Source organism: Balaenoptera musculus, chromosome 3, assembly GCF_009873245.2.
Source record: "Balaenoptera musculus isolate JJ_BM4_2016_0621 chromosome 3, mBalMus1.pri.v3, whole genome shotgun sequence".
NCBI classification, from domain to species: Eukaryota; Metazoa; Chordata; class Mammalia; order Artiodactyla; family Balaenopteridae; genus Balaenoptera; species Balaenoptera musculus.
Genome location: NC_045787.1, coordinates 28,352,871 through 28,365,969, shown reverse-complemented (window position 1 = coordinate 28,365,969; position 13,099 = coordinate 28,352,871). Strand labels below are relative to the sequence as shown.

Genomic DNA, 13,099 nt, shown 5'->3' with positions numbered 1-13,099 from the left:
CTAGAAATTTCCTTTATGTAGGAAACTTCTCAGAAAAAGAAGGAAGCAGATAGCAGATGTTTTGGATGTCTGGATGTCTAGATGTCTTAGTTCTTTTGAATTCACCATAAAAATAAACATTTTGGGTGATAATAACTGAACGTATTAGATTACATGTTTGTTTAGGTCTAACAATTTTGCCATTGAAGTCAAATTAAAATCTGCTCTGCATTTTGGAAGGAGAAAGAACGAGAAACCTGGTTCCATTTCTGAAATAGTTAAAGCATTGCCCTGGATTATAAAACCAGAACAGTGGCTTGGAAGCAATCTTTGATATTATCTGAAAATCTTCAAAACAAAATGCAAGTGTGGCCATATTTTTTTCTAGCTGATCTGCCGTATGTGTATTTTAGGTGTCTGTCTGATTGCAGTCAGATGTGGGTAAGTGGTGGGGAGGAAAAAATAATGTTTCTTAACTCTGAGGATAAAAAGACTTGAAATTAGGTGCACCTCACATACTTTGGTAACCTGCCCCACATTCTGCACCGTGATATGGGATAGATACTGCTAATTTGGTGTTTATTTCTTTGGGGGAGAACAAGCTTTGAAGAGCGCTGTTATGGATAGGTGATAACTTCTGTGCTACATGAAGAGGAATGGATGATACTGCTCAATGAAGACTTCAAGGGGATTTAATCAATTATGGAGACTAGCCTTAGGAGCAACTGATTTTGGGAATCTCAAATCATGTCCTCTCTGGTCATTATTGAGATATCAAACTTCACTATCTGTTTTTCTTTTTCTGCTGAAAGCAACCAAACTGGGAGGTACCATGTAAGCACCAATGAGCTAAGAAAAGCTTCTTGAACATTCATACCAAAGCCATTTTAAAGCAATTAAGAGAGGAAGACCATGTTCTAAGTACATCAAAGTCTCCTGTTTTAGCTTGAAACGTTATGTATAGTTTGTTCCCTCTGGGCTAGAGCCTCAGAATGGAATTGCTGGGTTGATGACTTCAAATATTTTTAATTTTAATAAATGTTGTCAGATCACTTTCCAAAAAGGAAGTACTAATTCACGTTCTACCAGGATGTATTAGAGTCAATACAGTGTTCTAAATACTTGCTATTCAATGCGTGATCCAGGGACCAGCAGCCTTGGCATCACCTTGGAGCCTGTTAGAAGTGCAGAATCTTAGCCCTACTCAAGATTGACTCAATCAGAATCTGCATTTTAATAAGATCCCTGGGTGATTCATACATGCATTACCACTTGAAAATCACTGTTTTAAATCACTTGCAATCTGTGTTAAACTGAGAAGGGTTGTATCGATCAAATATCTTCTCCGGAAGGATAATTAAGAAATTAGTAAAGGTAGTTGACTCTTGGGTGGTGCATTGTGGGACTGGCAGAGAGACCGGAGATGGGAACTGGCTTTTGACCATATATTCTTATAAGCTTTGAACTTTTCCATGAGCATGCATTATCTATTAAAAAAAAATTAAGAGCAACTTCCTGCAAATATAGAGATTACTTTCTACCTGCAAATCTCCAGGGAGATGGCAGCCCAGTGGTTCCACGTGTTCTCCTCACACACGTCTCCTGACTTTGTCATGTTAGTGTACTCCGGGTTAAGCAGCATGGTGGAAAAGGAGAACTTTCCAAGCCACACAACTTCCTTTTTGAGGATATGAAAATGTAATGATGTCAGTGGGGGTTTAATCTGACAAGGGACGCTTTGACAGGGCAGACAGAGTGAGTCATTGGTCATGGGGCACCTTTGAACATTTTCTGTAACATACCCATAGTTTGAACTGTGATTATCATTCCCCTGTTCATTTTGCAATACTATACGATTTCCCAGCACCAGAAAATTGCATTTAAAATGTTACGACTGATTCAACTTCTTGAAATACAAGAGTTCTTGAGTTTCTTGTAAGTCAGAGAGCTGGCAAGCCGTTTTGGAACATCTCAGTTTCAGAGTCCACACTGGATCTGCTGACACCAAGACGGGGACAAGTTTCAAGGAGTAAGGGAGGCAGCTCTACCTCTGGAGGATAGAAATGGAGCAACCTCACCGCCCTCTCGCTTCCTGGAAATCTTCCTAGGTCAAGAATCCCCTTCTCCCTCAGTGATCCACTGTGTATAGTACAACTTATTCTTAGGAAACGTTTCATACAGGCTAAATTGAAAACATATGGAAGTTTTATACAGGCTCTGAAGGTTAAAGTACATGAATCTTTTAAATCTAGTTTCTCCAGATGTTGCCACCTTACAGGTCTAAATAGTTTGATAAGAACAATAATTCAAACTTCTCTGGGCTTTGAACCCACCTACTCTCTCAGGACCACCAGTCTCCTGAAAAAGGTTGCCCAAGTATTCTGGGGAATCTTTGGGAGGGTAGAGGCAGTTTTTACATGTGCTCTCAAACCAACGAGGTGGGCCACCAAAAATCTGCCATTTCTTTCTTTTCCCTGACTTTGGCCCCTTCCTCTGAACATCACCCCTCCTGTCAGGGATTTTTTTTCCTTTTCTGCAGAGTATCTTCTTTCTCCTAGTGGGCATCTGTCTCCAGCTGCATCTGGGACACCGGAGCCTTAGCGTATGTGGGGAGTGGAAGGGATCGAGGCTGCAGGGCTTTCTCTTGGAGAGGAGCAAAGAACTTAGTCTTCTTTTGGTGTCATTCTCTTTTAGAGGCACCGTGTCCCAGGGTTCTTGTGAAACAGCCCTTGTAGCATTTACTTACAGTACCCTCTGTCTTGAGTTCATGGCCATTTCACTGTTATTGAATCTACCTGCTCTAGCTCCTTCTATGCTCAAGGTACATTTTATCTCAGGATTTTATCTTCTGCCAATGGGTTTCTGAGTCTCATAAAACCCCAAGTTTATGTTAGGGTTCCTGCTACACCCCCAACAGAAACTCTAGGTTCATGAGAAATAATGGTTTATTGCCTGGACCTTTCTGGGCTCTGGGACCTAAATAAGAGGGTTCCGTGGCCAAACAGTTACCACCTACTCAATTCTTGAGGAGCCTCCCGGGGCAGGGGGCCAGCCGGCTGCTCAGTCACGGGCTTCATGGTGGGGATGTTTGGTGTCGGTGGGTGGGTGTGAGTGCTGGGATGGAGGTGGGGAGCCAGAGGATGGGAGGAGCACAGCGGGAGTGCCTTCGCCCACAGAGCCCCTAGAATCAGTATCAAGCTTTTCAAAAGATACATTTTATTTTCATAAAATATTATTTTATTTCCCCAAAGGGTGAAGGTGGTGTGATGGTGGCAATGAAAGGGGACAGGGTGATGGGGTAGCCATGGAGAAAACATCTCCTGACCGGGCTCTTCTGTCTCTGGGAATTTCTGCGAAAAGAAGGGGGCGCCTTACGAAGTGAGTCTGCAGCCAATTTGGGGAGCGATCCACCAGCTGTGGTTTCCGGAACAACAGTGTGGTCACAATTGATACATGCGTTGTTAATAATCACTACCTCCGTGGTCTTGCCTGTTCCCAGACATAGGGGGAGGGGTGGCGACAGGAAGCCGTGCTGGCTCTTCCATTTCAATTTAGTCTTGCAGGTGAAATTGAGAGTTTGGTAAGAGGTGCATGGCTGAACAATCCCTAATCCAGGGAATGTGTGGGCAAATGCCTGGGCAGATGGTGGGCGGCTTTGTGTCCTCCTTCTCAGATCTGCCCTAGTTCACCACCTCCAGGTTTCTTCAAGGCTTAGCCTTATCTGTCTCACTCATAGCTCTCTTCTACCCTTCCGTGTCTAGCATAGATGGGAGATGCAGGCGACAAGAAGACAGGCTGCAGAGAGGGTGGTACCTCTGATCTTGGTCTAGCCGTGCACGCCTAGTCTCCCAGGAGGTCGAATGCCTGGCAGCCCAGGATTCGCAGAAGGATAGCTGGAGAACCGTGGCCACTGACTGCCTTCCTTCTTCAGATTATTTTTTCTTTTCGTCCACATGGTTGGAGTGTCCAGTTGTGCTGGATGGGACCACGTCAAGGCTGCTGTGCACGGTTGGGCAGTTTGTGCACTGTGAAAATGCAACCAGCTGAGAGGAGAGTGAGGGTGAGCTCTGTTAGCCCTGAACTAGATCTGCCGTGGCCTGCCATGGTGCCATATCAGGCTGCAGGAAGGGGTGTCTCCCAGACGGTGCCTGGTGCCGTACGAGCTAGTGGTGGCCGTGGCTCAGGGTGTATGTGAAGCTGTGAAACGTAGGGCTTGGCAGCAGTCTCTACTCTTGTAGGGCTGGTCAGCAGCCTCATGACCAGCCCCCTGACTTGCTTGGAGTGAGCCCCTCTGGGAAACCTGACCACGGGAAACTGATAGGAAAACACGCAAGGCCCACGAGCGTAATCGTCTGGCTTAGACAGAGTTGACCCACACAACGTTTTAAACTATTTGAACTAGTTGTCAATATTTACAATTTAAGAGAGTTTGCATGAGGTTCAGAATTTCTGGCTTCCCACGGCACTGCCAGGTAATATTTGGTCGCAGCCAATTAGTGTGTGACAGTCCTCGCCATGCCCTGCGGCCTCTCCAGCACGGGGGATGAGTGCTAATTGCTGTTTGTCACAGCACTTGTGCTCTGTTTTCTGGTAGTAGAATAAAGAGAAGTGAAATCTATCCTGTGCTGTCTTTGAAAAGTGGGAAAATTAAAGATAGACTAAGAAGCCATTACAAAAATATCCTGACCTGCTCTGTATTTTTTAATACCTGCCAAGTCCTTCTAGCACGGCTCCTCTGCAGTCGAGGGCTTAGCTTGGGAGGTGTGTTCTGGGGCCTCATCTGTCCCTCTGACCTCAAGTGTTTTTGTCAGGACAGAGGGTTTAGACCCTTCCTGCTGAACTGGGGGGCTAGATCACACGCGGTCAGGTTGAAGGTCAGAGAGAGAGCTACCGTGATAAGACATATGGAATCTGAAGGAGGAGGGGGGGACGAAGGACAGAGAGATTGGGAACACAGACATACCACAAAAAATACCTGACATACCACACAAAAGTCAGGTATGTAAGTCAATGGCACCAGATTGCATAAGGCAAGGCCCCTGGTGGCAAATTTCTATCAGTAAGGAGGCATTGCTCAAAGGGCAGAGGGCTGAATCCTTAGCTGAGGGAACTATTGGGAATTTTACACACGTGGTTATACCTTGGGATGCCTCTACCTGACACCCACATGACAGAGAAGCAGCGCGGTCCAAGGGTCAAGGGCAAAGGCCCTGGAAACAGATTGCTTCCCCCCCAGGTAGGAATCCTAGCCTCTTACTAGCTGTGCAAGTTAGGTGAGCTCCTTACCCCCTTCATGCTTTAGCTTCCTCTGCCTTATAATGAGGATAGGTATATACCTACATTATAAGGTTGCCTATAGATGAGAATTAAATGAGTTAATTCTTAGAAAGTGCTTAGAAGAGTGGCTGGCACTTGTCAAATACCCAAGAAGTATTTATTACTACCAGCTTGCTATCTCTCCCGCCTCCCCTAGGAAAACGCAATATTTAGAAACATGGTTATCAGCTTGGAGGAAGTTGTCCTCTGAAAGAAATAAGAGCAGCATATTTTTAGAGTTGCTCCATTCAGAAAGAAGTTGTAAAGTTCTCCTGGAGCACAAGAAGCTAAGGGATGTCTTCCATCCAGGGCACTCTTCCCGCGGACCCTTTTGCAAGGAGCATGGTGGCAAAAGCTCTCCTTGATTTATAGGAGCTTTACCGTGAAAGGGGCTCAAAAGGGGGTGACATTGGTGGGAGAAGGCTCAGCTCTCGCCCTTGGGAGTCCATGGCGCAGTCTGCCCTATGCAGAACACAAGGATGTTGTGGTTTCAGCCTGGTTTGTGGGGCGCATAACAAGGTGAGGCTGCTTCAGACAGCGCTCAGTGTCGCTGTCTCCCTGCGGTTAGCCGTGAAGTGAGCAAAGACACAACAGTGTTTGTTTGGAGCTCAAGTGCTCGGAGTGCTGCTTTGAGCCCTGTGAGGCCCTTGTGGGGCTTTGAACTGTGGCCACAAGATGCTAGTGGCATCTCTTTCCAGATTTGTTTTGACACAAGCTTGAAAACAACGTTTCCCCCTGTCCTTCTGCTAAGAATCTGACAGTGAATGTGCTAGTAGATTTGTTTAGCCCTGGCTCAACAGAATCTTTGGTGATGCCTTGAGTAACAGAGGATGCTCTAAGTCTGTATCAGAGAACATGGCAGAGAAAACTTTGGAGGTGGAAGGAGCTATCCAACAGGCAACGTAAATTTCTTACTAAGTCACACGTGCCAGCTAAGTACAACAGGAGACAGAATAAGTTGCAAAATGTTTTGGAAGCAGAGTTAGGGCACCTTTTATTTAGAGAAAAAAAGGGTAGGAGCAGGGGAGGAGCCTGAGGGAGCCCAGACAGCGGGGGTTGCTGCACTGACCTGTTCAGGGCTAGACTAGGCTCCCAGCGCTAAAAGGAGGTGATTATAATAGGATTCTTGGTTCTCATTAGCTTCGTGAGTCATTCAGCCTCTAGCAGATGTACCCTGATGTCACTCAGCCTCCCTCCTCCAGAGCTGCAGGAGGCCATTTGGGGAGGAGGAAAGTGACCCTCCTTGCACACACACAGACACAGACACAGACACACAGACACAGACACAGACACAGACACACACACACACACACACACACAAATAATATTGAAAAGATTAAATCGGTTCTCTCCACAGATCTAGAATAAGGGACATATAAGGTTGTAGGAACATCTCTACTGTAAAAAGGTACTCTACACCTGCTAGAATTTCTGTTAAAAGGAGACATTCCTCTTCACTCATTAATCCATTTCGTATTTATTGAGTATCTAATAAGTACCAGAAGCCATGCTGAGGGAAGCTGTGTCAAGTTGAGTGTGAGAAAAAGATGATAAGCATAGAAAGGTAGAATCAGATTCTAAATAACATCCTAAGAGGTGTGGAATTTATTTGATAACAAGGAAACAGAGGGAAGGTTTTTAAACAAAAATGTGACATGCTTAAGTAAAGATTCAGAAAGATTATTTTGTGAATAGTGTAGAGGCTGGATTGGGGTAGAACGATGGAGGCTTTTGGAGAAGATACAGAAAGTAGGGGGGTCAAATGAGGACCATTGCAAGAGTCTAGAAGAAGGATTTTGAGGGATTTTGAAATAGGGTGGTGAGTGGGCACTGAAAGGAAAGGAGAGATGTGAGAGATATTTGTAAGAAGTGATCAGTAAGATTGGGTGTGAAGGGGGGAAAAGGATAAAGAGACAAGGATACAGCCCCAGTTCTGAGAATAGGAGTCCAGGAGAACCACAGGTGCTGCCATCAGTATAGCATGGGAGGTTGGGAGGAGGAGCTCTCCCAGGAGAACTTTAGAGATGGGCTGGGCCATATAGTCATCTAGCCAAATGCTTCATCCACTGTCTGTATCTCCTCTACTCCTATTTAATCCTCCCTTAGACAGCCCCAGGCTGGCCTGGACAGGATAACAGCTAAGTGGCTGGAGTATGGTAATGGACACCATGGGTAGGAATTCTAGTGCAAGGAAATAGGGGTTGCTCAAACAGTGGGATGAGCCTCCTCAAAGTGCTTTAAAGAAAGGTGAGATCCACACATGATGAAGACCACACTGAAAGGGCCCTTTGGGGAGATGGGAGTTGGGGTTGCAGAGCTGAGGAACTGATTCAGTAGAGGTAAAACTACAGTCGGAAGAGGACAAAGGGGTAAAGTTCTAGGTTCCCTTCATGGTACCGCATGGTACCCTGCATCTGTCAGAATACTTCTGGCAACAGGGAGCTTGTAGCTTCTCATGGTCAGCTGAAATCTGCCACGCTGCAACATTCACCACTAGTGTTGGTTCATCCCTGGGGACCACAGAGAAGCTACTTCATCTGGACAGCTTTTCAAATAGTTGGAGATGGCTCCTTTGCCCCTTACATTGGAAGTTTCTCTACTTAAGGCTAAGACTATGGGGTTTTGAGTTTCCTCCTTTCTGAATATATATATCAGTTCCTCTGCATACATACACTGTGCATATATTCAAGCGTGTGGCCAGGAACTGCACACAGAATTGCCGGTGAGGTCTAACCAGCACCGATCAGAGGAAAATCAGCATCTCCCTTCCTACCAATGATGCTCTGAGCACACTGGGCTCTTCAGGGGACACTTCACACAGCAAATTAGATTCAATTCACTTTGACCAAAACCCTTCTGCTTTTATTTGTAAACATTGCTAAGTCATACTTCTTCCATCCTGGGCTTATGCTCCATCCTGATGGTGACTGGAGACTGACATGGTGGCAAATACCCACCAGGGAGACCTTCGTGTGGGTTGCTTATGGGTGATTTGTACTTCAAGTTGAGCAAACTAGGTAAGAGGATGGCTTTGGGTGTTCATATTGGGTTCCTAGTCTACGTCTATAATTTACCAGCTGTGTGACTTTGGGCAAGTTACATAATCTCTCTACTTGTCATTTTCATTATGTGTAAATGGCCATCTTAAGAGTACTTACTTCACAGAGTTATGAGACTAAATGAGATAATGCCTGTAAAGCACTCAGCACAGTGCCTGCCTCACAGTAGACCTTCAATAATATTAGCTATTATTACCTATTGTGACCTATTATTAATATCCTAACCTTGTTATTGAGTTCTCTTTTTCTTAATAAGCATAATTTAATTCAAATTTCTTCCAACATTGTGCCAACCACAATTATAATTCACATGAATTCTATCTCTCTCTTTGAATTTCTTTGTTGATGTTTTGTATCACAGAAGTAAGAGAGACATAGTCAGTACCTCCTATAGCTAACAGCCCATTAAGGAAGAGGGAAAATAAATAATTCATGTCATGAGTCTTCTGTGTTTGCGAACCTTACTCTACTGGTTACAAACTCACTTGTCATTCAGTCCATATTTGTTTACCTTGTTCCCAAGGATAGCGTGAAGATATCATGAATAACCCTGTAAAATGTCACATTGCTGTCCAGAGGAGAGCAACTAGGATAAGATTCAGATTCATCTCATAGAAGCGAGAGCTGGAGAACATAGTCATATTTAGTGCCAAAAAGAGAGGAGATGGTGCAAATAGTGGGAGATGTTGAAGAGGGTGACAATATGGTGTGTGAGTTGGATGAGGGTGGAGAGAAGGTGGGCATGGATGACGTGAACGTCCACTGAGGCCAATGTTATGTTGGCAGCAAATGATTCTGGAAGTAGCTGTTTCAAGCAGTCCATGCTGATACCTCCTTGACCTATGATTTAGAAGAAATTGTGGCCCCCTTTCGGGTTTTTCTCATGAATTAGTCTAAAATATCAGTCTTTGTTAAAGAGGAAGAAATGGATCTTTGAAATAAGTGGACATTGACAGCCAGGCAAGAAGGAGGAGGAGACCTATTCAGGGGAAGAAAGAGAAGAAAAATTCATGGTAAAATAGTGAACTTCCCCAGCTTCACTGCTCTCTCATTCATCTTAGGTGTGCCGGAACCCTAACCCTTTGCCTGTACCATGCGTTAATGGACATTTTGTTTCCTTGACCATCTTTACCCAGGTAATCCCTTCATTGAGACATCATTGGTGATATATTTATTTTAGAAGAAAATAGCATCAGCTTCCCTTTCTTTTCATAGGAAATACTATATTATTTTTTGACAGTTTTACAATGAATTCTGGGTGATCCCCGAATCTTGTCATCTAACATACACCAAAAGTGCAATGATGTACGTCAGAACCATTGCCTGGTAGAAAGGTTGGCTCAGCTGTTCATCATGTGACATGATGGCCTCTTGACGGTTGGCTTTTCAAGATTGGTATTTGGGTTGAATGCACAGAGTCCTGAAAGGGATAGCCTCCTTTGGGAGATTTAAAATCAGATGAACTCTTTTGTTTTAAATTAGATGAGGACTTGCAGGGGAGCACAGATGCTGCCACAGGAGAGGGCAGATGGTTCGAGGCTCCAGGAGTTTCCCAGGAGGGAGTGAGGACCCTTCCTGTCCCAGGGCTCTGAGACCAGGACAGCTACGCCACCATGTAAGTAGACAATACACGTGTACTAGATGGTAGAATTGGGTTATAAATTTTCTTTTAACACCATGACAATAGAATACAAAAACATATTTGAAAGATGAATTTAATAGGGTTATATGTAAATACCTGTACTTTAATATTTTTAAAAAGTGGCCTCTGTTAAGATAGGTGGAAATGTGGTTGAACTAAAGCACATGAAACAAAGGCTTAGAAGCTTTAGTTATTTGTAAGTTTAATATAAGTCATCAGTTTCTTTTGGTTACCTCAGACTCCTCAAAATCTGCAGGTGTGGGTTCGTGTGTGTGTGTGTGTGTGTGTGTGTGCGCGTATGCCCATACACAATGGCTTTGACATCCTGGGCTGCATTAAGAGAGGTATCTTGATGGTGTATCCAGAGTCCGAGATCAGAGACTTCAGATCCGTCTCACAAAAGCAATAGCTGGAGGACATGGTAATGTGCAGGGCAAAAGCAGCCTCAGAATGATCTGAAGATGGTTGGGCGTTCACTAGAATTATAAGACTTGGAAGGCTCTTGGGGAGAGGAGCTTCCAGTACATTCTTTCTTCTTCTGGCAGAATCCCAGGCAGTCTCTGCTTTCAGTGTGAAGTTCCACCCTTGCCTGCTCCAGAACCTGCAGTGCGAGAGCTCCATTTACATCTCTAGGTCATGTTCCACCACAAGATCGGCTCCATCCTGATGGTGACTGGAGACTGACATGGTGGCAAATACCCACCAGGGAGACCTTCGTGTGGGTTGCTCTCCTACAGTTCAGATGAGATAATGGGCCTCAGGAGGAAAATTCTGCAATTTCCTTCGTTAACTACACTGTGTAAGAACATTATTACAGCAAGAAATTACAAGGAAATACAGGCATTATTACAGAGCCATTGTCTCCGCTTTTAATTTTTTTCTAGTGCAATGTAATGTTGCCTTGTCTTCTTCAATCCTTAATAAAATGTGGGTTGGTTGGCTGCCTGTGTCCTTATCATGATATCTTATTTATTTGAATCCTATTTTCAGATGTTCCTCAGCTCCCTTCTCTAGAATAACTAGAACTACGAGTGAATCAGCTAAGTTGAAACTGTGAAATCTCTGGCTGGGTTTCTTCTCCACCTCCTAAGCTTCTGCATCACCATCCGCCATCATCTTGAGGACAAGGGTTCTGGGAATGGAACCCACAAGAAGCAGATTTAGGCAATGTGTCACTCTCAAGAAATAGAATATAATTCTCACTGACAATTGAAGTTGTCTTTGGATGGCTCAATTTTTTAGGGATCAATCAAAATGTGATACCTCTACATGTTTTGCACAAATGTATTATAATGCAACTTAAAGCTGGCTATGATTTTAGACTTTGGTTCAGGAGCATAGCAATAAAGAAAATACACAAAATCCCTTACTTCATGGAACTTACAACTTAGTGGAGTGACAGACAAACAAAAGAGTAAACATGCATTTGTCAGATGTTGATAAGTGCAATGGAAAAAAAAAATTAAAGTGGGCATGAGAGGTATGGGGATGGTGGGTTATTTCTATGTTGTATTATGTGTTGAGGGAAGGCCTTGCTGACAAAGTGTCATTTGAACAGAGGCCTGAAGGAAGTCAGGGGGCAAGCCATGCAGATATTTGGGACCAGGCAGAGAGAAAAGCAAGTGCAAAGGCCCTGAGGCAGGCATGTGTCTGTTGTGTTCCAGGGTCAACAAGGTACAATTGTTGCTTAAGCAGAGCGGGCTGGGGGAGAATATCAGGAAATGAGATCAGACAGGCAGCGAGGGGTAAAATCAAGGTGAGGACTTGGACCAGACTCTACACGAGATGGGACTCCAATAGAGGGTTGGAGCAGAGGGGTGACGTGAAGGCTCACTCTCTTTGGCTTGGATATGTTGAGTTTGTGATGATGATAAGCCATTCCTGTGGTAATCAAGTGGACAGTAAGAGAGAAGTTTGGATTTGGGGGGAAGACGGGAATAGAAACTTCAGCTTTGGCCCCATAAAGTCCTGGAAATGGATGACTCATCCAGGAACTGACTGTGGACAGAGAAGGCTGAGTGCTGGGGCCCTCCAACTCTTAGAGGCTGAGTAGAAGAGGAGGGTCCAGCAAAGGTCCACAGAAGGAGCAGCTAGAGAGGAGACCCGGAGCGGGTTTCACAGAGGCCCAGCCACTGAAAATACATCAGTGCTCACTTAAAAATGCAACGAAAACAACAAAAACAAAATCACTTTCTTCAGGTAAGTATCACTGAATTTGAGTCACTAATTTATACAAGTGCTATAATTGTACCTCTATGTATACAAGAAATATATTCTATTAATAAAGAATTATGAATAGATAATAGGATCATGATTATACCAGCAGCTGATAACACAGCTTTCTCCTTGGCTAGTGAGATACACCTTGGAATTTTACGGAGCAAGAACGACAAACTGCATGAAGCCACGCTGCCCTGACCTGGAGCTTTGGGGGAATTTTCACTGTACCTGCCTAATGTAGAATACTCCTCACAGGGACTGTTCATGACTTAATGTGTATGTTTATATTTGAACATATTGTTCTGGTGCCTTTTATTTTCAGAATCACTTCAGAATGCACTCTTCCTTACTTTGGATTTTTGCTTGGAAATTTAAAGTTTATTACAGAATATTCTCCGAGTTAAGGAAGACTCCCTTTTCCGTGCCCCTCATAGCCTGGTAGGGGTCATTACTACACTTATGATGACAATGTATACAACAAACACCATGTTTACATTTGATGTTTGGAAGATTCATGCCCCTCTCTTGTCTTCATTTCTTTTCCTCTGTGAGTCTTGAAGGAGACCTCTCTTCATCACTTCCTTGTACATGCTCACTCCTTTGGAGAATTATTTTAACATCCTAAGAGAAGAGATTCAAAGAGAAGTCACAAATATTAATAAATGAGTTAGAATTAATGATCACCTAATATGTGGCAGTGATTAAACAGTAAGTTGCTTTTTCCTTTGAGAAAATTGTTCTCTATTTAGCTTGAATCCTGCCTTGCAACTTACTAGTTGTGCCCTTGGAAAGATAGCAAAGATCTTGGAGATTCCATTTCCTCATCTAATAATATCTAATAACAGAGTTGTCATATCAGATTAAATAACATTTGTAAAAAGCA

General features: G+C 43.9%; 1 protein-coding gene across 1 annotated transcript in view; it reads right to left on the bottom strand.

Annotated features, from left to right (window-relative positions):
- Positions 1–12,747: 12,747 nt before the first annotated feature.
- Positions 12,748–13,099, bottom strand: part of SPEF2 (sperm flagellar 2) — a 176,676-nt gene continuing 176,324 nt past the window's right edge. Inside the window, exon 36 of the mRNA XM_036847598.1 lies at positions 12,748–12,837. Within this exon, the coding sequence (XP_036703493.1) occupies positions 12,748–12,837 (90 nt within the window). The remainder of the gene's footprint in view (positions 12,838–13,099) is intronic.